Source organism: Phoenix dactylifera, chromosome 2, assembly GCF_009389715.1.
Source record: "Phoenix dactylifera cultivar Barhee BC4 chromosome 2, palm_55x_up_171113_PBpolish2nd_filt_p, whole genome shotgun sequence".
In the NCBI taxonomy this organism is placed as follows: Eukaryota; Viridiplantae; Streptophyta; class Magnoliopsida; order Arecales; family Arecaceae; genus Phoenix; species Phoenix dactylifera.
The window spans coordinates 23006705-23033826 of record NC_052393.1 but is presented as its reverse complement, the minus strand read 5'-3'; the positions used below and the strand labels follow the sequence as shown (position 1 = coordinate 23033826).

At 37.9% G+C, this 27122-nt stretch overlaps 1 protein-coding gene across 2 annotated transcripts; it reads right to left on the bottom strand.

Moving 5' to 3' along the window:
- Window positions 1-842: 842 nt before the first annotated feature.
- LOC103722999 (rhodanese-like domain-containing protein 8, chloroplastic) lies at window positions 843-25193 on the bottom strand. Of its 2 annotated transcripts, none has more exons than XM_008813771.4 (8): window positions 24691-25193; window positions 22735-22788; window positions 17468-17617; window positions 16877-17051; window positions 15751-15842; window positions 1784-1887; window positions 1399-1671; window positions 843-1266 (listed from the first exon to the last, which is right to left on the bottom strand). In XM_008813771.4, the coding sequence occupies exons 1-8, from the start codon at window positions 25030-25032 to the stop codon at window positions 1122-1124; spliced, it is 1335 nt and encodes a 444-aa protein (XP_008811993.2). In that variant the 5' UTR covers window positions 25033-25193; the 3' UTR covers window positions 843-1121. The 2 variants fall into 2 exon arrangements, with proteins under 2 accessions (XP_008811993.2, XP_008811995.2); XM_008813773.4 differs by having other exon boundaries at window positions 17468-17612; window positions 24691-25181.
- Between the last annotated feature and the right edge of the window lie 1929 nt (window positions 25194-27122).

The following is a 27122-nucleotide window of genomic DNA, read 5'->3' as shown; positions in this document are numbered from 1 at the left end:
TTGATAGGAGAGAAAATCATAGGAGGAAATATGGAACACACTTCTAAGGTACGATAGATCAGTTCGTGACAGAAGATTTAAATACAATACTGGTTTTTCAAGTTAGTGCACCAAATGGAAGTTTTCCCTAAATTCGTTATCATACATTTGCCAAGCAATGACAACTAAAATGTTATCCCCTACTACGAAGAAATTCACAAAATTTGAAAGGCATTCAGAAAAGATGAAACACATTTTTATAATTACCTTTTTCAGTCTGACATCAACCTCCTATAACCTATGCAAATGTTAATTACATGTCTGTCCACTGTATAAACTGGGCATCGAATGCATACATCTACTCCTGAAAGCTGATCATGACACAAGATGAACTTCACCTGGACATTTATGATTTGTAAATGGTTGAAGTGCATCTTACACACCAAGTCAAGATCAAGTGAATAATAAAAATTTTGCTGACGAGGACTTCGTAGCACCTACCAAGCTGCAGTCTCTCTACATGAAAAGATTCATCAAGAGTATTTACTCAAAAAGGATCTTCATTGATCCAGCATCACTGGTCAACATTTTCTTTCTCAAACCTCTCAAAAAGATCTGTTTCTCTATAGAAAACCACAAACATGAGAATGCCATTATCCAAGGGTTCAACCAAGCTACAAAACCTACAATGGGATTGATCAAGCATCCAATCCATATGGCAGGATTCCTCATGCCAGATTCTAAATGGTTAATGCAAATATCTCACACTAGGCATTGCTGGAAAGACCCTGATTTCACAAGAATAAAGTGCTGCCTTCCACACTCCAATATAAGATAGGGTATAAGATGAATCAACACAATAGTAATAATAAACTCAAAACAACTAACTTGTTAAAAGGTAAGTACCAAATAACTGAACAGTTAAAAAGATTAGGGACCAAAACAACTGCACTGACAAGTTCATAATTTTAGGACTTACTAGGATACATGATAATAGGTGCCTTTGGTATAATAAATTGTATATTACTATGCTCACTATTTGAATCCCATCAAGATGTATCAAAATAAGGACCAACTCTCAAGAGCATGACATGGTTTTCAAAGGCAACATAAAGAAAAGAAGAAATGGAGATCGAGTTAGGCTATGACTTTTGCAATTCCACATCACGATATATATGCCACTTCTGGTATCTCTGGTGCCCAGGTAATACAGGTCTTAACCTAGGAGCACATGTGCAGTTGGAACAGCAGCATCCTCTCAACTCCTCCACACACGAGCTACAAGACCTAAAAACAGACAGCAGACAACAATAAAAGCCAATTTAATGTTCCAATCTTCACTTAGAACAGCTTCTTATTATATATTTTGAATTGATGTAATTTTGTGAAGAAACATGAAAAATAGTCATATAAACTTACAGAAATAGCCGATTGCAATCAAGATTCGCACAATTTCGATGCCTAAGTTCAGGTAATTGTGATCCACATATATAACATCTCGCAAATGTACTCCTTTCATATAATACTTGTGGTCTTCCATTGGCAGTGACACCGGGCTTGTATATAGAAGGGGGTAAGGAAAGGCGGGAGTCAAAAACAAACAAATTCCCCAGCCATGTAACAGGACCTTCACTCTTGAGATAATTGGAAACACCCCCACTTAAGGTATACAAATTTTGGAAGCCCCTTTGTCTAGCATGAATGAGTATGAAAAGACAATAAAAATGCAGATTATTTAGCATAGCTATTGTCAAAATGAATGCAAGGTGACAATTGCAAAATGAGCAACTGATTAACCAGGTACCTAAGAATTGTAGAGTATATGTCACATCGTATGCCACCTGTACAGTACATCAGTATATCTGTTTGCTTTTTGTCGACTCCAGCCAAAGGATCCGAAGAGGCAACCTGGTTTGATGAAAATATGGAGCATATGCTCATATCAAATTATCAAAGATGTCAAGTCAAAAACAAAAATAAAGGATCACAAGATAGTAACAAGTCAAAAGAACTGCATTAGCATAGTTTCATGTCACTAAGGTATAAGATTTTGGAAGGTAGCAAAATGCTGGATGACCACAATGACTAACAACCAAGGTCTTCTGTGCCAGTAGCACAGGACTGGCAGGCACTGTGTTGACATGCGAGACATGCCAGAGTGTCAGCATGGCATGACATTCCTTGGGCATCAGCTATATGGCACTGCCATGCATTTCTTTTTGGGTGGAACGGGACTTTTATGTTTGTTTTTCCAATTTGATGCTTTGAACATCTTCATAGTCTAGTTCAAATTGTTTCGTGTATTAAAACAATATTCTAAGCTCCAACATAATTTCATATAACAAAATATGTCTGTGTATGCTGTGCAATGTCTTTTTAGCTGATATGACATCTTAAAATGCATTGGTATTTATTTCATGATGATCCTTGATAACAATAGAGGGTAGTATCATTAATAAAACACATTGTGTCACTTAAATTATACGAGTCATGCTTAGGTACCAATATGAGCCCTTCACACCTCTTTGGCCTTCGCAATCAGTTCAAAAGCAAGCAAGCAAGCAAGAAAGGGAGTTAACCCGTTTTGGCTCAGTATCAAGCAGTACCAAGTTCCATCAACCCATGCAAAACTGAAACAGGTCAATATAAGCTGGCACTGCTTGATATCAAGCCGCATGCTGGTACCTGGCCCTGACCCAGTGCCGGGTCTAGGTACCGGTCCAGGATTGGTACTTACAACTATTTAATTAGAATCATGCAAGCAATGAGGCTGTCTAACTAAAATTCAACCCAGATCCAGCAAATGATAATGCTGACAACCATGACAGCAAGGATTCACACAGAGACAAAATACCATCAAAAGGAAACCTGTTTGTTTTTAACTAGAGGCTGAGAAATGTAATTGATTGGATGAAAAGCTTCAGAAATGACCACAATAATATCATATCACTGCTCTCATAGAAGGCAGACATTGATTCCTCTCAGTACTCTCATAGCTCTTTGGAGGCAGGTTTTGATTCCTCTCAGAAGTCATAGCTGAAAAATGTTAAGGCAATGAAGCAATTGCTTTCAGTTAACACCAACTTAGTTTGATCCATTGATTTATATTCTCAACCTCAGATTCAATTGGAAGCGAATTTAAATCAAACTTAAACAGAAGTCAAAGTGTACTGAGTTGGTGGAGGTCACTAGTGCCTTTACTTCAAAAGAGACTAAGAATGACAGAGGATGTTATCTTAGATTATCTCACCCGGAGCCAAAATTCTGAATATCATACAAACAGAAAAATATGGAGATGGAAATACAATGAATATTCTGTGCCAAATCTTTTTTAAAAAAAAAAACCATCTGACTTGCATGTTCAGTTCACCTTACATCACAAAGTCCAAGCTTTTACGTGGACGGCAGCCCTTAGTAGATCACAGAATTCTGAACCATGTTCATTTTAGAAAGAAGAAAAAAGGCTTAGCCAAGTATATGCTTGCTTTGTATGGAGAAAAGAGTGACTTGTGCCTGTTGTTTGAACATTAAATTAGTTGGGATCCATGGACCCTGCTGCTTAGGATCCAAGACAGAACCAGTTTAGACGATGAACATACATGTCGTTTGGGACTCATTTGGTTTGCGGTAAAAGGAGGAAAAGTGTGGTCAACAGAAAAACGAAGAACGGCCTCTTGTTTGATTGGAGTTTTCAAAGGAGAGAAATGAGAAAGTAGCATTCCCATGGGAATGAGATTTCCAAGTTTTATGGGAAAGAAAAATCCATGAGGGACATGAAAAAGCTGCTTTCCTACTAGTTAGAGCCTATTTTAACTTTCATGAGCTATGTAAACAGACTGGTGCTCTTTTTCTCCCTTCTTGTTTCCATTCTATTACATCTTTATTTCGGTACATCCTTACATCAAATAACTCTTCTGTCCCTCTTTATCATACAGGCATGTTAACTTATCAAATTGAGGTATTGTTGAGCAGATATTCATTTTCTTATAAATTACTCAGTCAACGATTAAAGTATCCCATATATTTCCAGTCCGAATAAGAAGCTGAAGTAGTACGCAGATAAACCATGCTAGTTTTGTGCTCAGTCTGCAAGGCATGCTTAATAAACTTCTCCCCCTCTCATATGCTACTGTAAATTCCTCATTATCAAGTGAAACATGTGGCGAGAATATTCTTTGTGAATGCATAGTATATAATATTAATGTGCATGTATTCATAAATTTATATTCAAATATAATGAAAACATTTTTTTCTTTTGTACATATTTTTACACAAAAAGATACAACTTCTTTTGAAGATTAAAATAATAATATAAATATTTTAAATATATATAAATATCAACCCGATTTATGGTGATCATCAATATCCATGTATTCTTGCAAGTAGAAAAAAAATGAATAATGGCAAATGTTACATCATATATAATAGTTGGCAGTAGATTCCACAACTTCAAGAGAATCAGAGGATTAACGGCCATCGATGGGTTGATCACTTTTTTTAATTTTTCTTTTATATCATCCCCAATGGGCATAAAACAATAACGGTAATAGTAAAATGGCCTTATATAAGGTTTAAAGTCACACTGGAATAAGACAGTATCATTGGTACCATTCCTTTCCAACAAGAAAAGTGGACCAGGATAGGAGGCGGGACGCCGATCCTTTGTTGGCCTGGGACATCCCACCAATATCAGCCAAAACCAGTCAGCATTGAATGATACCAAGGTCAATTTGGCCAATACCAACCACCACTCGATTTGAAAAAGAGAAAGAGGAGTGGGGGCTACTATAGGTGGAGACCAAGAATGAGAGGAAGAAACAAAGAGGTGGGGGGGGGGGGGGGGGGGGGGGGGGAGAGAGAGAGAATGGAAGAGCAAGGAAGAGGAGAAAGAAGAGGGAAAGGATGGCAGATTTGGGGTGCCTTTACAATAGTCCAGACTCCTTGATAGCAGAAATTTTTTGATCTTTTACAATAGTCCAGACTCATTTACTAAGGCTTCATCCTGCCCCTGCCTTTTTTCTTTTTTTCTTTCTTTCACCACAATTTGGAAAAAAAAGGAGAACTATAGGGGAAATCAGACCAACTTTTTCTTTTCAGTATGAAATTCAGATGAGTTTGACATTATTTCAATTAAACACATAATTCTTATAAATATTATAACCGATAAGTGATAAGCGATGTTTTACACTTATTTAGTAACTTCTCAATTTGATTACCACCATGGGTGTTGGTATTTGTACTGCCACCATACTCCCATCATTGACTTCAAAACACATCAATATTCATCAAAAACTCAATTAGGAAAAAAAATCAAAAACTTAAAAAACAAAAAATCGATGCCCTGCTACGGTATCGGGAAGCCCAAACATCCCAAAATGGTTATGGGATGCTAGATCATCCCAAGAATCAGGGCAGTAGTATCCTAGTACTGTCCATCTGTCCCGATCCGAAAAAACTGGTACAAGGCTTGGTACTAGTTCTTTAAACCTTGACTTACAGCCTTTAACCTCTTGCACAAGACCATGCATTTCAAATGCTAGGAGGTCCCTAAGATGTGTTTTCTTGAACCCTGACCATATTGAGCTGATAAGACTCATCAATGGTAAAAGCATTTTTTTATGGTCATTGAAGCTTGTTTTTGCTTCCTTTGTAGTCTAAGAGTCTACCCTTGAATTTTGAAGGTCAAACCTCCTAACATGACACATTTAAAAAAGAAAAAAAAAATCATCATTAAACTAGGGATTAAAGCATAGAAGTAGTCATTCCATTCCTTAGGAAGAATCAAGCTATTATTGTTACATGTAGGTCATAGTCTATGGAATAATAGTGGTGGTAAAACAGCCAAAACAAAAGAGTTAGAACAAATTAACCTCTAATATATATCTTCTGCTGAAGGATTACAATTGGACTTCCAAAGGAGAACTTTATAAACAATTGTACAACCAATCATTACTGCATAAATTAAGATAAACAATGAAAGGGAAGACATCAGCATGACAAACATGGCGATAGTGAGCAAGATGTGCGACTAATTCCTGAAGCATCAAGTCCGAAAATACATACATACATATATATATATATATATATATATATATATATATATATATATATATAGGGGATTGATAACCTACTCTCTGTTATGGTAGGTTATCAATCTACCCATTTTTCTGAGACAAAAAATACCCTTACTTTTTATAACTTTCAAGGGTACTTTATGTCTTTTTACAATCACATTTACTCACCCTCTTAACCCCTCCAATTAATGCTCTCTCCCTCTCTCTCTCTCTCTCATACATATACATACACATACATACATACATACACACACATACATACATACACATACATACATACACATACATACATACATACATACACATACATACATACATACATACACATACATACATACATACACATACACACACACATACATACATACATACACACATATACATACATACATAGACATACATACATACATATACATACATGCATACGTATGTATGTACATACATGCATACACACACACATACACACACACACCGGAGAGAGAGAGAGGGAGAGAGCATTAATTGGGGGTTGAGAGGGTGAGTTAATGTGAGATTGTAAAAAGACATAAAGCACCCTTAAAAGTTACAAAAAATAAGGGTATTTTTTGTCCAATAAAAAATAGGTAGATTGATAACCTACCATAACAGAGAGTAGGTTATCAATCCCCATATATATATATATATATATGTGTGTGTGTGTGTGTGTGTTAAATAAAGCTCTGGAGTAACTGCAGTAAAAACAAACAGGGATTTATTCATGGAAACGACTCAAAAATTTCTTATTGTGCATTAATTTTTTGAAAAGTATGACTATTTTACCCTTTAGGAGATAGTGAGCAAGATGTGCGACTAATTTCTAAAGCATCAAGTTGGAAATAACAGCAATAAAAATAAACAGGTATTTATTCATTGATATGACTCAAAAATCCCATATTGTGCATTAATTTTTCAACAAGTTGGAAGCCAATATATTTGTCTCCAAAGTTCAGAAATTTGTTTGTATACCCTTCTTGTCATATATTGCTTTAACCTTTACACTCTAAAGTTTAGATTAGCTGGCCTATAATTTGTCCAATGGCTATTTTATCCTTTGGTAAATACAAATTTTAAAAGGATAATACTTGAAATTTCATATCAATGGTATAGATGTAGTTTCATATTCTTTTTTTTTTTTTTGGTAAAAAACAGCTACTCATTCATATAGATCTAACATGAGTACAACCCGCCACGTCATGGGAAAGGAAAGACAACAAAGGAAAAGGAGCATCTGAAGCAGACGTCCACAAGAAATCCCCGGAATGCCAGGCCACAAAAGAAGCGACCCAGTCTGTAGCCCTGTTCGCCTCCCTAAACACATGGTCAACCTGAAATCCGCTCATCAGCTAAGCCATCCTACGAGTCTTCCGAATAAGGGGGTGACCATCACCATACCTATCCACTCCCCGGATCCAGTCAATCACCACCGCAGAGTCTCCCTCAAGGTGCACCCGCTCGATGCCAAGTACCTACCTGGCGTAGGATAAACCCTCCCATACAGCCCGCAACTCCGCCCCAACAACTGTAAGCCCGGGTGTACGCCGTCCTCCTGCGGCAATCAACCTACCACAGTGATCCCTGATCACATAACCTACCCCTCCAGTCACACCATCTAATGACCTGCTGCCATCGAAGTTTACTTTGAGATAGCCAAAGGGTGGGGGTACCCAAGAGACAAGGGCAAAATGGGGCGCTGAAGCTGCATGAGGAGTACCCCAAAATGTCCCTAGCCATCCCAGAAAAAAACTTAGTGGCAGCCGCCATAACCTCCCTCGCGTGTCGCGCCGCTCTATCCACCACCATCCTCAGAAGCGACCGCCTCCCCTCAAATATGCCTGCGTTCCTGTCCAACCAAATGTGATAGGACAGGTACGCCCTCAGTATCCCATCCACCGCCAGTCTGGGCCTAGACATGGAGTCTTTCAACACCTGCAACAGATCCTGTGCCAAGACCACCGCGTCAGATAAGGGGACCGGAGATCTCCGCCATATCTCTCGTGCCGTAGGACACTGCAGAAGAACATTCTCGATGGTCTCCACGATATCACCACATGCCTCCCAAAACTGAGAGACCCGCATGCCACGCCATTCGAGTTCCGCTTGGAAACAAGAAGCTCTTCTTTTTTTTTATGTTTTTTTGCCCAAGAAAATTTTCCAGAGCCAAGCCGAACAAGCATGCTCCTGGTCGGGAGACAGCCCCAAGCCACCTTCCAGATGAAGAGTTACACTCGGGGATGAATCCGTAACCTCCATATCCAGCCACCTGTGATCTGTCGCGCTGGCGGCCTGCTGAACAATGCGTGAAGATCCCTGGCCCGCACCTGCGACCGCCCCGTCGGTGTCCAAAGTAACCTATCAGACTCCCCTCCAGTAGGACTGGCAGTGCCAAAATCAACTCCGCCAGCTGCTCACCAAACGCCTCCCTAATCATCCCCACCCTCCAATGGCTCCCCTCTGAGTCCAGCAGATCGCTAACCCTGCACCCAGCTAATCTCGTTGAGTCCACCATGGTCGGTAGGCAGCAGATCAGCCACTCGGTCACCCAACTGTCCTCCATCACATCTATAGAACGGCCATCGCCAATAGCCCATCTGATCTCCAGAAGCACCGCCATAGCCCTAGCACACATCACTCTCCAGACCGAAGAGTGGTAATGCTCCACTCGCCCCCCAGACACCAAAGCACCATACTTGGCCCTCATCAGAGAGGACCACATACTCTCGGGCTCAAGCACATCTAACTGCATGCCTCGCCGCTAATACCTCTCGTCTCGCCACCAAAAACTGCACCCCCAGACCCCAGCACTAACGGCTGGCATACAACCTCCCAAGCCACCAGATGGATCCCGCCTCTACCACTGCTCCTCCCCCAGATAAAATCCCTGAAAAGCTGCTCAAGGGACTTCAGGACTGCCACCGGGATATCGACGTGGGATAGTAGGTAAATAGGGACTGAGGTAAGTACAGAGCGAACCAGAGTGATCCTCCCTATCATAGATAAAGTGTGTATCTGAGCTCAAGGGACATGCAATCCCTAATCATCAGTCGTCGGCCGCATAGTGGCACCCCCAGATATGTCATCAGGCCCACCTGCTCACCAACTCCCAGGACCTCCAGTATAGAGAGCTTCAGTGCCAATCGAGTCTTCGGGCTAAAGATAACAGCAGATTTGGCCAAATTGACCCGCTGACCTGACACAGCACAGTAATCCCGAAGAATCTGACCTATAACTCGGGTCGTCTGCCTAGACGACCTGGCTAAAAGCAGGCAATCATCAGCGAAGAGCAGATGTGAAATCGTAGCTGATCCCTCCACCGGTCTGTAAGCCTCCAACTCCTGACTGGCCACTGCCTGCCGCAAGGATCTAGATAATGCATCCGCACAGATAATAAACATGCAATGACAGATTAAATATGCAATGAAGCACCTTGTGAAGGGTACAGTGCAAAAACCCCCAAAGGGATGTAGTTTTATATTCTTACCATCTTTGTTGACAGCCAAATAATTGTCATCTGAAGGTACTTGGATGGCATGAATTTCACCATCAGATACCTCCATAAGGAAGGTGTTTGCTATTAAATCAAATAAAAAACTTTGTACATATTACCTCAGTGCAAAGTTATCGTATACAGTTCATGCATACTTTTGGATGAGGACCTCCAACAGATGCTTACGTACGTGATTTACAAATTGGAGCCTGATCCAACCATTGTTGCCCTCCAGAACAGATGAGGTAAGTAGAATAATAGGAGGATTCCAATGAGGGATTAACATTTAGGTTTCAAAAATACAAAATAATGCCATAAAATATGTCTGCTTCGTAGACTAAAGCATTTAGGAAGGGCAATGATAGCTTTATGGAGCCTAGAGCTGTCACACATAAATTAAAGAAAGATCCAGGTACTATCCTATGCTAGGTCTAATTTGACTACAATTTTATGCAATTGTTGTCTCATGTACATTGTTCGTGCTTGCACCCGAGTGGTGGCTCCATTATGGTGGGTCATCTTGACACCCAAAGAAAGCAATCTGAATACTATCATGTATTGTCTCCTCCATTGGTTGCCAGTGGAACTAGTCCACCTTTGCTCAAATTCACAGCAAGCAAAGAATCCACCTTGGGATATTCGGACTATGGTGAGAGATGGTGAAGCCTTTCAGGCTAAGCATGTGTTCAAAAAGGTTAATGGAGCCGCAGACTAGGTGGCCTCTTATGTGGCCAGTCATTCCAAAGGTACCCTGTAGACCGAGAAGGAGGAGCTGCCTAGAGCGCTCCAAGACTTACTATTTTCTGATATTATTGGGTATATCCGTAATCGAACTATATGAATCATCCGTTTCAAGAAAAAAAAGGATCCACCTTACTTAGAAGAGAATGGATGCATTTATTTATGTGTACTAAAATCTACAACCAAGATTGAGGTGCATTGAAGAGGTGGAATCGAAGTATGATGATCTATTGCATCATGATTTTTTTTATGATGAAAAGGATCCTGTGATTAGCTTGAGGGCAAGGGCAAGCCAAAGCTTGAAAGCCAGATGCTCCCCCTAGACCAGCCAGTATCACAACAAAGCAAGTAGGTGTAAATGTAGAACAATGAAAGAGCAGAACATGCCACATTCATTGCCATCCTAGCAACAGCAACAAAGGCAAGATGCCGGGGGAGCTGACTGAGATCATAATGTAACATGGGGACGAAGACCTTGAACGAGAAGTATGAAAGCAAGATGTTGAGAAGCGGTCACCACGATATTTGGGCCTCAAAAGCCATCCAGAGAAGCAGGGCCAACCAAGGGGGCAGGGTCAACCAAAGTAGTGGTCAAATCAAACCACTTAAGGCGAGTTAGTCAACTGGGGCCAACAAAAGGCAAAAATGCAATGCCCCAAACATCCACCCAGACCATGAGAAGGCAAAGAAGGCTACAGATCAATTAGAGACAGCGGACAAGGAACCAATTCACTCTGACAGTGACAGTATTGAGCCCTCGGATGATTAGTTGCCTAAATGATATCATGATACTAGCTACTATGATAATGACCAAGGAATGCCGTACCGGTCCGTACCGGCCACCGGTACGCCGATCCGTACCGGTCCGGATTGGTTACCAAATCCTTATACATCTTCGACATGCAAAGTTGGTACTCTGCGCTCGATTTACAACCCATTTGCATACCCTACATTTGAGGATTCATATTCGAGTGTTTACCATCCTCTACAACCCTAGACAAATTATGGGTCACAGTTTGTTGTCTTCTTCCCTAAGATGGGATAACCAGCCTAGTATGAGATGGCAGTTTAGCACCACGATGGCTATATGGCACAATATCAAACAGATTATCAACTATATGGGTGAGGATCGCATATAGGTTGTAGTCAAGTCTATGGCCCTAATTATGAATGACATGTAGATGTCTACAAGAGGTACAAACAATCTACATGAGACTAAATGTGAGTACATGTGTTGTAGTTTACATTTACTTGATAGAAGTCTTAGTGTTCCATGATCTTTAAAGTTTAAACCCCAAAACCCATATCTTGTAACCACTAAACCATAAATATTTGGAACGAGTAACAAATATAAACCCTTAAACTTAAATCACTTTACAAAAACCAAAAAAACAAAGCAAATAAAGCATAAAAATGAATTGAGGTGTACTGGTGCCCAATTGACATAGTCCAACATACCAAGTGTTGATTTAGGACTATACTAGTACTATATAAAACTAGGTACTTGGTATGATGCCTCATATCAGTATTGCCAACCTTGTATTTGAAAGAGAAGTAATAAATGAACAGAGAGAAAAGGTTGCTTGAGGAAAGAAATTGAAGGTTTCCTTTCCATTTACGGGAATAAATGTCTTTTCTTATAAGGGTAAAGGTTTAGGTGGAGAATGGAGAATAAATGAGTTTGTCTCAATTTTATCCTTTTTAATTCTTCGATCATTGAACAAACAAAGTACCACGATCTGCCGAACCAGGCGAACCACATGGTTCATCTCTTACCGAACCGAACCAGCACGGTTCGACGCTTTTTTCAGAAAATAGCTTGGATCGGGCTCGTTTCGCACCAGTTCCTCCCCGCGCCTCGTGCCCCTCTTTCAATATCTCAAAAGGCTTGAAAACGGTCTATCGAACCAAGATGAACCGCCCGATTCACCCTGTACCGAACCGATAGCCGATCGGCACATATCCCAGTACTAGTTCGACCGACCTTTCATAGGACTGATTGATCAACTTCAGCACAAATATACTCTTTACTGGTTCTTTGGAATAGTTTAATATTACAAGTTTTGTTGCCACAGACCAAACACGAAAAAAATATTCTTGACAACCCAAAATGGGTCATATCTCCACCCATATTTGACATGCCAACAAAATCGGATCACAAATTCTACCTACTAGAGTTATAATTTGCATAACTCACACTCAGCCATGTAAGGGTGCATCTCAATCATGCTTTATACAAAAACACTCAGCTCTATGATTGCCTCCTAGAAGTATATCATTATCAAGCATAGCATATAGTAAAAGAAAACGAGAATATGTGTATTGATGGAGAGCTTTGGATGGAAGAGAGCTTCTCCAAAATCATTCCATAGTATCTTAGAAGAAAATTTGTTTAGGAAAATTTAACCCAAAGTACTTAACTATCAAGCTGTATTGCACCGGCCCTTTCTTGGCCATACATGCCAGTATCATGCAACATGGCCTAATGTTAGTACACAATATAACCTCTAAAGGGAATAACAAAACTATGAAGCATGGACACGACATGGTACAATACATGGATACCACAAACCTTGAAAAAGTAGGTGTGTGTATAAAAAACAATGTCCACACATTTCATAGAACAGAATTGCAATCTAGAAAATCTATCATTTAGTCTTCCTTCAGATCCGTAGATTACAATCTATACCTTATACAATTAGATCAACATCATAAGCACCAAAATTAACAATTCACTACAAAAAGATCTCCTCTTTTGTGTGACTGTGTATATAAAGAAAATAGGTAAGTATCACCTTATAGAATAGCATTAACATCTAGAAAATCTACAATTTAGCCTACATGCAAATCCATAAATTAAGGTCCATGCCTCATACAATTATATCAACGCCAAAAACACCAAAATTAACAATTCACAGCTAAACATCATCCAAAAGAAAAGAAAGGAAAAGAAAGTAAGAATGAAAGGAAGAACATGATACCATCCCCCTTATTGTTGGATGCATCAAGGAAGAGCCTCAAGCAAGTTTGCCATACCAATTGATACCGGTGCGTACCGACTGTACCATACCAGCACCAAATTGGTATGCCATATAGAGGGTGTACTGACACTCGGTATACGAAACTAGCCTCCGTATCAAGCATACCAACACTAATAATAGAATGGTACCAGTACGAGATCCGGTACCGGTACGAGATTCAGTACTGAGACGGAGAACCTTAGCAAGCAAGAAACACTAAACTGTACCGAACCAGCTTGTTCGAAACATACCAAATCGAACTAGTCAGTTATTGGAATAGTTTGCACAATAAATTTGAGATGGGAGGGTTCCCACAATAAATTTGTTTCTTCCTTTTTTACTCATTCTCTCACCGCTCTCACCCTTCTCGCCCTCAACCTTCTCACCCTCGCACTTCTCTCCCTCGCCAGTCTCACTAATCGACGACCTCCCAGGTATGTTGACTGAGGACCTCCCTCCCTCTACCTCTCTCTCCCCCTCCCTCTCCTCTCTCTCCTTCCTTTTCCCTCTTTCTCTCTTCTCTCTCTCCTCCTCCCTTTTTTTTGGTGCTACTGTCCGATTAGAACCCCTTTCCTTCCCATTTTTTTATTTTTCAGATTTTGAATTGAAGTCGGCACATCCTTTGCCAACTTTAGTTCAAAATCGAAAAAAAAGGGCCAAAACACCCCCAGCATGGTAAGGTACGGATCCGTACGTACCGTACCGGTACCCAATCGGCATAGGCCCTAGTACCGGTTCCAAGAACCATGGTCTCAGGCAAGGTCCGCCGTACCGGTGGCGGCCCGGACCGGTACAAAACCAGTCTCGTACCGGTCTGAACCGGTCCCGTACCGGTCTGAACCGGTCCCGTACCGGTCTGAACCGGTCCCGTACCGGTCCCATACCAGTTCTTCAACAATAAACTACCGGTACCGCATTCCACGCTGATCCGGTACCAGTCCCAGGCCGGACCGGTACGTACCGGCCGGTACGGACCGGTACAGCAAACCATGGTCTCAGGTGTATTCCAAAAGTATCTGAACCTTTTTCTAATTTAAAAAATTGGATACTTAAAGCAAGTATCCAATACATATCCTACAAGTATCAGACAATTGTCAATATCCAATACAAATCCAATATAGATATGACATGCAACTTTAAGTATTTGTGCTTCCTATAGGCACAAATTAATAGTTTAGTCCTAGCTCTTCACTAAATTGACAAATGCTATAATTCCATGTTTGTTAGCAAAGTTAGTCATGCCTTGATTGTCCAGACAACATTTTTCATAATAGAAGAGTGGCACCAATACTTCATGACACTTATCATATAGGATCCTACAAATATTAACAAAGAGAAATAGGGGGAAGACTAATATCTCCTAGTAATATATAATGAGACTCTTTCCTATTAGTCTGACCAACCATCGCACCTTTTGGTGAACATTCAAGTGTCCCACGTGAAATTATGTGAGACAAAAAATATGTATGTCCAAAACAAAGGCAAGGCAAACATGTGTTAGGAGTAGAAGTTCCAGTGAACGTATTCCTTGAGATTCCAAAGCTGATTAGGTAACCAAAAGCATGAGAAAGGAAGCACAACATTATTTACTTTTTTAGAGTTCCAATACTACTCAACCATCTATTTATTAGAAGCATATTTAGGAAGTCCGAATGTGAAAGGCTTTATTGGTTGCCGCTACGTTCTCCAATCCCCAAATTTTTTTCTAAGGCTACTCAGAAGTTAGAAAAGAGAGTGTATTTACTTCAAATAAATGTATCTGCTTCTCCTTTCTCCTCACGTGAAGAGAATGTTTGGGATTCTAGTTTATATATAATGTCGAAAGAAAAACTGTTTTATGTTTGACTACAAGGCACAGGTAGATTTCATGAGGCAGAAAAAATGAACATGAACAGTATAGAGGGAAATCTTTATCCCTATTGAAAGTGAGCAGCATCCTTAGTAAATCATATTAGCTGTCAAATGAAATAGTTCGAACAGTCCAACTCCCAGCCAATGCTTTTAATCTCTTCGCAACTTAACAAGTTTAAATGCTATGACAGTGAGATAGGAATTCATATAGTGAAACCCAAATTGATATTATTCCATTTCTAAAATTCATTTGCTAGAACAAAAAGATCTGGCTTCCAGCTTAACTTATATATGTTCCACAGAGAGATGAATTGGGGCTTGCCTAAGCGGTCATACCCTTCTACTTAGCAGCCAATGGTTCTGGGTTCAAATCTTGGCTGGTGCATTTCCCTAAGTACTGGAACATGGGTAACCATAATGTAGGTGGGTCTCCCTCCCTTTCTCCCAAGCAAAAGAATAATTCAGACAAAATAGCATCCTAGAGAAGTTGTATTCGAAGGTTTTCCTACTTTACAATTGAAAGACCTAAAAATCAAAAATAACTGCTCACCTGGCTATATTCTCAAATAAATAATGACCATACCTCTTCATCGGAGAGCCCAAAAGAGGTACTTCTAAAACAATCCACATTAGGTCGTTGGGCTCCTTGAAAATGGCCAACATCCCACTCATAGCCTGTTCATAATCAATTACAGAAATAGCTTAGCAGTCTCATGATGAAAAAATTGAGAGATTTTTACTTTTGTGCTTTCCCTACATAGAAAGGTACATAACTACATATTAAATTAGATCATATTACTCAATTAGAAGGTATAAATGAAAAATAAAATATGAAAAAACCAGGTGCCAAGCCCAAGTATTCGGAGGAATGCTTGCTATGTATGCTTATGTAGATAAGGTTGTTTCATCCATCCACCCCAAATTAAAATAAATAATCAATTAGTGAAGAAATAAACTCTGCTGATCTTTGTAAAGGATAAAAAGGAGATCAACAAGAATATCTTAAATCCTGCTCATAATTGAAAAAATGATCAAAGAGTAAAACCAATATCAGTTCAATGTGGATTTGGTATAACCTATCAAGTATAATCATCATCAAATACAAGTATACAGGTTTGTGCAGACCAAGTTATCAGATCAAAAACCAAAAATGAAGTCAGTACCATTTAATCATCCCAGCTTAAAACAAAAATGAGTTTGAAAGGATTTGTGAATCCTGAACCATTTTCTTGTTATCAACTCAGAGCCTCACATTAACATGGATACTGCTCCAAATGTAAATTGTGCATGTCCAGAGGAACAGAAAGAAGCATTTCTGAAATATCCTTTATTCGAAACATGAAATTTCATCAAGGCCACTTGAAGCAAGAGAACAGCAACAAAATCTAGACGGTCACAATTAGCAAGGAGGGATGCTTACCTTATCGGTTACAATAAGCACAAGAATTAAAGTAAAAATATTTTAAGTTTCTTCTAGACCATGAACATGTCTAAATTGAAGTGAAAAAGGAGCTACCCTTTAATGTGCTATCAAATTCATCATTTATGATCATTTTAGATATCATGTACTGAATTATTTAGGGCAATTATACTTGACAGCTTGCATATATGTGCAACAGAAAAAATCATATGAGTTTTCCAATTAATTTGGTTATGGAGGAAAATAATTGAGGCCTGATATCAAATTACAGGAACTCAAAGGCAGTTACCATTTCTCACATCCAGCAGTAGAAATTTCCTATTAGAAACCAAGCGATCTGCTTTGCCTGAAAGCACATAAGCACCGGTCATAGCTTGCAATCTCTTCCTCCATTCATATGGCGATAGTGGTGTAGCTCGCACCATGGGGTCCAACAAAGGAAGGTGTGCAATACCTCCTTCCAACTGAAGAACATATTTCAACAGCTTTATGAATATGATTATTTTTTATGTAAAGTTTTAAAGTGCGCTGAATCAAATCCTATCACATCTAAGCCTCAAACAGAATAAATAGAAGAGTCATCACTTCCATTACGTTAGATCAGAAATGATAGAAGACTATTGTCAATGTGTCTAATGGATAGGCATAAAAATTTAGGTAGTTTTCACATGGGCCTCCTTGTGTGATGAATATGCATCCTTTAAATAACCTCACCCACATGCCTCAAGGCTTTACGATAAGATATGTGTATAGCATGATGCAAGGTGAGCCTCTAAAGCTTTCTAAACAATAACATGCATGCTATGGAGTATGGACAGTTGAATGTCTCAAGAAAGAAATAAAATAGAAGAAAAATATTAAAAGAAACAACATTGCTTGCCTGTACAAGTGAAGGTTTATACCGCAGTTTCAAATGTGGAAAAGAATGTCCATCAAAAGATGGTGAAGTCTGCACCAAAATATCAGAAAACCTATGATCTTCTTTAAGCCACTCTGCATATGCCAGAGCATCCTTAGCTGGACCACTGTACTGCAGAAAAGCTGAAATTTAGCATTGGAATAATTTACACCACAGTATGCTTGAGGCGTTATCAAGTTTACTTGCATGTCAATATGATCTGAAAAGTGTTTCTGTAAAATAACTCTTCGAAGCTAAGATAAGCTATGCTCAAGAATTAAGATACAATCTGTAACATATAGGCAATGCATCATGACTTATACCTTTTTATAAGTTTACTGTGTAATGTGTCTACAACTAAAAGATACTAGATTCCAAAATATCTCAAAAAGATACCACTGGGAGATTGATCACTATATATAATAGGGAAATTTATAATAAAGATATGAGAAAGTCAAACAGCACAGAAGGCACAGAAGACCTTTGGAAATTCTGAAGCTAACTCATGTTTTGCAGTTACTTCAATGAACCTGAATTTTATCGCAAGTCAAGGATTGAAATCTCATATTTACCAGCCACACACTGACTGGGATGTTCTGTATCAGACAAGTGGTTGTACTACTGGTATGCCTTACATCTTGTTGGTTTGGTTGAACCAGGCTCATGCTGTCAGTACGGGCCGGATCAAAGTGGCTTGCACCTGAACAAGTGCTGAAGCAGCTGAACAAACTAGTCAAGGATAGACTGGAAAGGCCTTCAAATAATTTCTTTTTTTCTGACCATTTGAAGGTGGGAATAGTCAAGGATAGACTGCTATTACTAATAAATAGATAGACAAATTACTAATATAAGCTTGCTTACATAAAATATCATTTAAGTAAACCTTTTGCATAAGATATTACATGTAAATACAACCCCTTATTTGAGTTCAATAAGAATATTCAAAATTTCATTTTTTAAGAATAAAAGTTGATTTCTTAGCTTTAATTCAAATTTCAAATTTTGGGGGGGTCAGGCTAAGGCATGTTCCAGATCTTAAAGGTCACGAATTTTAGCCTACACAAATATTGCCAAAACCTAAATATCCTTAAGGGAAGTCATATCATATTCCCCTAAGCATCTTGCCTACAACAACACTCTCTAGAATAGGATGACTAGGACATTGTAATTAATACAATTACTGTATTTATGCATAAACACAGCATTGGATGGAATATAACTTAGCTGCCAGAATCGGGAGTGGGTGCAAGCGTGGGTGTGGGGAAGTGAATATTTTAGAAACACACTAAGAAAGTGCTTGGGAAGCAGGTGTGGGCTATAGATTCCAGACAGATTCCGAATCAGGTGCATCACCCGAGCTAGAAGATTCCACCTACAAGGGCATGTGGCTGTACCAAAGTGTATCACTTGGTACCCTTTGTCAATACAGCATGCAATCTTCTGCATACCATATTGGTTGGCATTTGTATGCCCCGACACCTCCATAAATGAATCTTAAGAGTCACAAACAAATTTCAAGACAATATCAAGATCCACCAGGCTATCATAAAAATAAATACAATTTTCCTACTTAAATAATATTTTCAAACCTAAATTTAGTCAATATTAAAATATTTCATATGGATCTCGCAGCTTCTAAGCCCAACAAACCAAAAAGGGAGATCTTACATGTTTATGCCCCATTTTATTATTTTGGACAAACATAGTCCACTTTGATTGGAATATGCGATATTAGGCATGACTACTAGGATTTTGTCCAAAAACACAAAATTCATCTCTACCCTCTAGATAGGTAATTTATTTACTATACATGATTCAAGATACCATGATTGTTAGCTGCATACATGACTAATGGATCATTTTTGACATATCTGTTTTTAGAATTTAACAAAAAATTTTAAATAATTAGAAGTATGCTAAAACTTTCAATACAATGTGTTCAACAAGAATCCTTTATAAAATTGTCGTGTTTTCCTTTTACATATTCATATTATCATGTTTTGAGTTGATTTTTCCATTAATATTTCTATCAACATCAAAATCCATTCAGACCTAAAGCATGATCTACTCTTCTATATTCCTAGATTTTGTTTTTATTGTCCCATCTGATTTTCATTCCATATTGCTTCTTCTGTTCCACCCATCAGTTTGATCTCAAAGGTCAGAAATACAAAATTCATGGGCATGAGAAGCTAAGACAGATATCAAGAAATATTATTTAGGTGAAAGAATGATTTGGTCTCAAAACATCAGTTCAACAGATTGAAACAAACCAGTGTTGCGAAGCTGGCAACAAAAGCTATATCAAAATTCTGTAAGAAGATTCGTAAAAACATGAATTTTTTGAACTACAACCAACATTAGATTGAAAATATAATGCAAGGACAAATGTCTAGCAAATCATACAAACCACTACTGTTGAATATATAATTATGAGCATGACAAAAATTATAAAAAGCCAATGATACAAAAGAGTGGAAGATATATGAAAACAGAAAGAGGCTGCCAAGGATGTAAACTTCGAGTTGAGTTTTTCTCTTTTTTGAGAAAAAAAAGTTGAGTTTTTCTCAAACAAGACTAATGATGAAATAGCTGACCTAGATGTCTAATTTAACAATTGCAAGGTCAAGATACATGGTGATTGTGGTAGTGTGTACTAGATCACAATTTGATATCTAAGACTAATTTCAGTAATGAGTTTAGACAGAAACAGACTCCAAAACCGTTTCACAAGTCCTTTGCTTCTTTAATATCAGAAAAGCATTTCTTTTATAGCAAACTTAGATTTTTAGAAAGATTTCGAAGCTTCAGGATGCTAATCCCCAAGACATTAAGCTGAATCCTATTGACAGAGGACTCACTATATTAAAGCTCAGCTCTTATAGACATTTAGGTTGACATTTGTTAAAGCACCATCAAATAGTAAATGGTACTTCGAGCTTGACTTTAACATTTCTGTTCTGAAAAATAATTTGTTATTGCTCTAGTGTAAAACCAAGAAAAAAGTACAACTAAAGGTCCCAAAATTAATATACTTCAAAATGATATATTATTTATTTTGTACCTATTTCTAATTTTCTTGGAATGATACAATTTTAATTATTTTTTCAAACAATTTTGAACAGAAACATCCAAAAGTGGAGCTGGACAATGCTGAATTTTCCAGAACTGAAACTCATTTGATTCAACCGAAACTCAAACCAAGTCTATGGAACTTGCAAGATGCACCATAATAACAAGCTAAAATAATATCCAGCAGTATCTAGAGCCATCATATTTAATCACACCAATTCATAGTGAATTACTTGTTTAACAAAAAAAAAAAGCAACATAAGGAACTTCTCAAGAGTTTGATAGGTTGTCAAGAGCATACTATAAGGGTCTAAAGTCCCATTTAAGTAGGAGTATCTTCTAAATGAAACTTTATCGATAGAAAAACAATTTCACTTAATTGTATGCATGAGAAGTCAAAATCTAGACCCTCTAAAAATTAAGATGGACATGTTTCTACCAGTTTGATGTTGCTTTTGATGGAGAAGGCAGGTAAATTCACATAAGAGAAAATATCAAGCATAATGTTTCTTATATGCAAATATTTCCCCTTTTTCTTCTTGTCCACACATATCAAGTTTATCAAACAGACACTAAATATTCTATAAAACCAGAAACACAACCATAAAAATTAGAATAGAAATATTAATACAGCATAACCAGCACCACAAAGAAACCAAGTCTAAACAAACAATCAATAGGAGAAGGATTATCATCTTATACAAAAATGGCATGAACACCTAATAGCAAAAATCCCTAAACTATCATAAGGAAATGGTCATAAATTTTATAATAGTTTATTCTGTTATTTCCTGTGTTCTAGTAGAACCCAAAATATATTCAGAATGTTTCCATACTGTTTGATAGTTTTAGAAATTTTCTAGACTGCAAAACCATTATAGATTTCTTTTTTGTTTTTCAAATAACAATCATGTCCATGGATTAATTGCAAATCACAAATTTATGAGCACATGTAGCTGAATTGATGAAATTTCACATTGTGTTACAAGAGTTCTTCAAACTGCCTGAAAAATTGAGTGTTAATAAGAATTAACATGGTAGAAGTATGGATAAGGGCTACATGGAAGGAACTATATGCTCTCTGGAGTCCATGTTTAGTTTTGGTGCATCTGAACATCAATTTAAAACTGCTGTCATACTTCACTTTTAACGTCATATTATCTTCAACGAAAGTTTCTTGATGTGATTAAGAATTTGATTACTAGAATCGCCTTCATCTTGTGAAACATAGAAACAGAGCCCACAATGGTAGGAGCCTCATGCACTAGGCCTGGATGCCACAGGCTCAAAATATGAAATAGCCTCTCCAAATGCGAGGGTAAGGTTGCATACATCTGGCCCTCCATAAACCCTGCAATGGCGGGAGACTTGTGCACTAGGATGCCCTTTTTCAGGTCTCGTCTTAAATAGTGGCTTCTAAGAAACTTGGTAACTTGTCCGTTTCTTACTCTAATGATGAGTACTAAGAACAAACGAGATCTCCTTGATGGACCTAGAATTACCTTATAATGCAAGGTCTCCTTGATGGACCCATTCACTTATGTATTTCTGAAGCTACATTATATATAATTATTTATTACTTGTAGAACTTAAATTGATCAATATCATGATTATTACAAAACTCTCAAATATTAATTATTAATTGTTGCATTGAATTATCAAATGTTTGTCTTCAGTCCCTCACATTTAAGCTTTTAAGAATCTCATGATTGTCCAAGGTAACCTAAACAGTAACAGCAACCCAAAATTTTGATCAATGTTTACAAGAAACTAGTTGTAATGACCACAATCTCACACAAAAATACTTAGTGAAAAGGTATTGTTTGATTCTTTAGCCTTGTATAAGTACCCAAGTTCTCTCCAGTGCATGACCAATGTGGGGACTAACACAGCATGTGCGAGCTCTCGCAGTAAAGAGGAAGTATTAGAGAAAGTTGCCAACATTTACCTAATGACTCCAAAAAATATTTAAACGATCTAAATGGGTTAAATTAGAATGCCAAGTAATTTTTTTAATTTAAAGTGCTTGAAGAAGACTTAATACTTAAAAAGAAATTCTACCTTTTATATTGTTTTTCTTTTAGCAATATAAGTGGAAGATAGGAATTCTAGAACATTGGAATCGAGATCTTGAAGTGTTAAATTACAACTAGATCATACCAATCATAGATTCATACCTGTGCATTAATCCCTTGCTCATTCACATATATGCGACCACGTATGTCATGTCCCTAGAGAAAGTCAACAAAAAAATGGGTCATTCACAAATATTAAACTACATGGTGATGTAGGAACCTTAACTTTCATTGTGAAGTAGAGAGTCAATATATAAATGGGATAGAGACAACAAGAGATTTTAATATAAAAACAATTATTTACATTGTTTGTTTTGAAAAGGATATAGAAATAACTAAATTTTATCTAGTTGCATTATAAGTTTAGTGGGAACAAAGTTTAGGGGAATTTGAGGTCCGCCTGGCTTGGATGCCATTTTACATTTAATCCCTATTGACTGAAAATTCTTCTTGGCCCTTGATTTCTACATGCTTAATCCTTGGCAGGGACAACTTAAAATGGCAAACTGTGTAATGATAATAATCAAATTCCAGCCAAACAAAAGATCAGGCATTAGGTTGCCCTAAAGTTTGATAGGAATTATAAAGCATGGATAATTGTGTATACTATTTGATAGAAAATACCTATATGACCAAGAAATCCAGGTTATTGTTCATGATTATGGACATCCATCATTGTCACAAAAACCTATGAGAATTCGGTTGAGAAAACTTGGAGAATGACGCAAGTACTACTTCTGATTTGTACATATTCAATATGGTTGTCAAGTTAAGTTTCAAATAAGCCTTTTCTAACTCAAAATAGAAGGAAATCTTGATAAGGCAAGCATTTTTACCGTCTATTCTGAGCTGCATTTTACTCTTGATTCATTATTTACAAAGTACCAATCAAGGTACGTTGTCTCAGTACCATACCCATACCGGTACCATGCGGTATAGTGTCAATACACCCGATAAGAGGGTCAGCATATCAAGACTCAATACACCTTCTATACCAGGTCTCAATTTGGTATTGATACGATACAGTGCGCCCAACATGGGGTAGTACACACCGGTACAACAACCATGGTATCGATAGTAACAAATGCTAATGCATTGTGCTTTATAGATGTTTTCTTATATACACGTATAAGAAAAGGGCATCTTAGTGCACGAAGCTCCTACTGCTAAAGAGTTTGGAGGGAGTCAAACGTACACAGCTTTAGTCCCATGAGCAAAGAGGTTGTTTCCGTATTTTGAACTCGTGACACCTAGGTTACAATGGAGCAACCTTACCGTTACACCAAGGCCCACCCTTTTCTTACATTTACGAACAAAATACACATTTATTCATTGTTGCATCCTAGCCTTATAGTATTTTACTTTTCTAAAAATGTTGTGCTAGGATATCCAAATCTAGGAGAGAGGCATGTGGGTGGAGAGAGAACTGAGGGGATGGAACCGAGATGGAGAGATTGAAGAGATCCTAGAAGGAAGTTATATAGATAGAATAAGAAAGAGAGTTCAGAAGCTAGCTTTCAATATATGAATGACCACACCTTTGTAGGTTTTTTCCTTTCTTTGAAAAAAACAGAAATATTTCGTAACGAATAGGAATGCAATTTAGATAGAATAAGAAAGAGAGTTCAGCAACTGCCTTTCAATAAACACATGGAGGACCACTCCTTTGCAGTTTTTGTTTTCTCTTTTTCTTTGAAAAAAGAAAGATTTCATGATGAATAGGAAGAGGTAAAGAGATTGGTGAGAAGAGATCCTAGAAAGAAAGAAGTTACATAGATAGAATAAATACATAAATGCATAGCCAATGTGGGACTAATCACCTGCCTGTAAGGGTGTGAGGTCTTCACACTATATAAATACATAATCATGAAGAAACGCACATGTCGATGCAAAGGTTAACATGTAAAATGAACAAAGAAATGTATCAACATATATATACACATATTCCATTTGAATAATCATGAAGAAAGAACACAAATTGACCAAATATACATTTTTAAAAAAAAAGAAGAAGAAGAAAAGATACTCGAGAACAGGCAGAGAGTAATAAAACAACACCTGGAGGAAAGAATGGTGCTTGGAAACCTCGGCTTCTGGGTCTTGGATGAACACGAACTTATAGAAGCTGACGACCAAGAAATCCTCCTCGCTGGACCCTTGTCCTCCTCCACCCAATACAGAGGAAGAATCAAACCCCCATCTCGCTTTGGCTCCTCCCTTCCGAGGTCCATCCGAGCAGCAACAGAACACCCTCGGCGTCCAATCTCTTGCAGGAGAAATCCGGGGTACGGGAAAGAGAAAGAGGGGAGCTCTGAGAGGGGGACGGCGGAGGGAAGGAGCGGGTGGACCGAATAGAACTCTGCCACTGCTCACACAGCGGCTGCCGCTCCCTACCGTCATCCTAATATCTTCTTATCGCGGCCATTCTGAGTCGGCCCTTGCTTCTTATCTGCAACACGCGCGCTCCGATGGTTGTGCTCAAAGAGGAAGGCAGAACAGCTGCGATGTGACTGCTGGCCTGGGGGTGTTGGGGTGCTAAGGAGAGCCTCATCCGCGTAACAACCTCCACCAGCCCTCTCTGCTAAACAACTTATCGGGAGATAAATTTTACTCGTATCCTTTCCACTCATGAAAAGCTCCACATATAAATACGTCACACCAGCACCACCTAAGCAACCGACAGATCAGATAGCGACTTCATCGGACAAACCATGCGGGAGGCATCCGATCTCCATATTTAATTGATGCCTGCACGTTTCGAATCTGGGCCACTCCGGTGGAATTAAAATCTCGTTTTCACCATGCTACCACCTCAGTGATGGCTCACCAAGGTTTTCGATTGACGAAATCTCATTCGTTTTGATTTATTTTTGACGAGATAGGAATTTAGTGAGAAAGAAAATTACGGGAGCCCAAATTTTCTGATTTTTTAAAATATTAAGAATTTTTTACATAAAAATTTAAATTTATATAATATTTTTTAAAAATTTATATTTATTTTTATTTTTATAAAATATTATTTTTTACAAATATTCCTAATATGGCGGTTCTTCTAGCATCATTAATAAAAATTATATTTACTTTAATTAAAAATAAAATAAAATTTGGAAATTACTTTTTGTTCTCCTCCTATGATCTCTTTATAAATGTTTCTTTTTACACATCTACCCATTAAGAGTAGTTTAGTTATTTTAATTTGAAAACCGTTAATTTTTTAACGGCATTAGATGGCATAGGTATATATACAAAAATAAAGATAAAAAAAAGATAGAATAGCAAAACAAGTGTTTTACAAGAGTATACATGTAAATATCAATTTGGAAGGATATTCATGCAAAATTCGATATTTAAAAAAAATATTCAGACAAAAAAATTTAAATATTAATTTAAAATTTTTTAAAATTAGATTAGAAAATCCATCGTAGCAGTTGATATATGAGAATATGTCCGATTCATATCAGCCGATATCCTTGCTCCCTTATCTCCCTCCGGAGTCCAGATGTATAGACCATTCATGGAACCCGGTATTTTCTTTCTAAACTATAATTCCATTACAATCCCTCCAAAAAGACACTCGTATTTCATAAAATAAAAAAAAGGGTTCAACCATTCAAGCGTGGCAAGGCTGATTATGTTGCATACACATAGCTAAGAGCTAGTATACAAGCTGAACACAAGGCTTGCTCGAGATCAACTCGAAATTGTAGCTAGCCAACTTGAGCTTGGCTCCGGCTCAACATAAGTTGAGAAGTCGCAACTCAAGCTTGGCTCATTCAAGTTTCAAACTACCTTGAGCTCACCTTATTAAACTTGAATTAGGCACTCCAGTTTTGGATGGGAGAGGGGGGAATGGAGGGAGAGAGGAAGAGAATGAGCCATGGTGGTGGCTAGCGACATTGCTCTAAAGATAAAGGCATGACTAGGGAGTCATTATAGTAGTGAGGGACAATGAAGAAAACCATGTTGATAGCAATATCCCATGGCACTGGTGAAGGAGTAACAACAGAGTCATAATGCCGATAAAAGAATGGTGACAAACTGATATCGATTGGAGAGCCGGCATGAGTTTCAGAGTTAACCAAGTCTAGGATTTTGAAAGTAATTATTGGTTTAAAATCTAAGGCTAAAAGATATAGATATAAAGCTTAATATTTTCTGTTTAATATTTTTTAATAATTTAAATCTTTATATGTATTTTTTCTTTAATATGCATTGCATAAGGCCTATTTGCTAGTATATACTGCATAGTAAACTTTAAGTGCCGGTAATGCATGCTGCTTGATATTTTTACACTGCATAATCTCCCTCTATCTCTCTCTCTATGGAACAAGAAGAAAACAAGAGGAAAGGAAAAGAGGTAGAGGAAACTGGACTTCTCTTTCATCATCTATTACCCTTTCTCTTTCCCCTTACTCTCTCTTTTCTTGTCTATTTCTCTCTCAATCTCTAATTCCTCACTAACTTGCTGTGACAATGGTAATTTCAGGGGA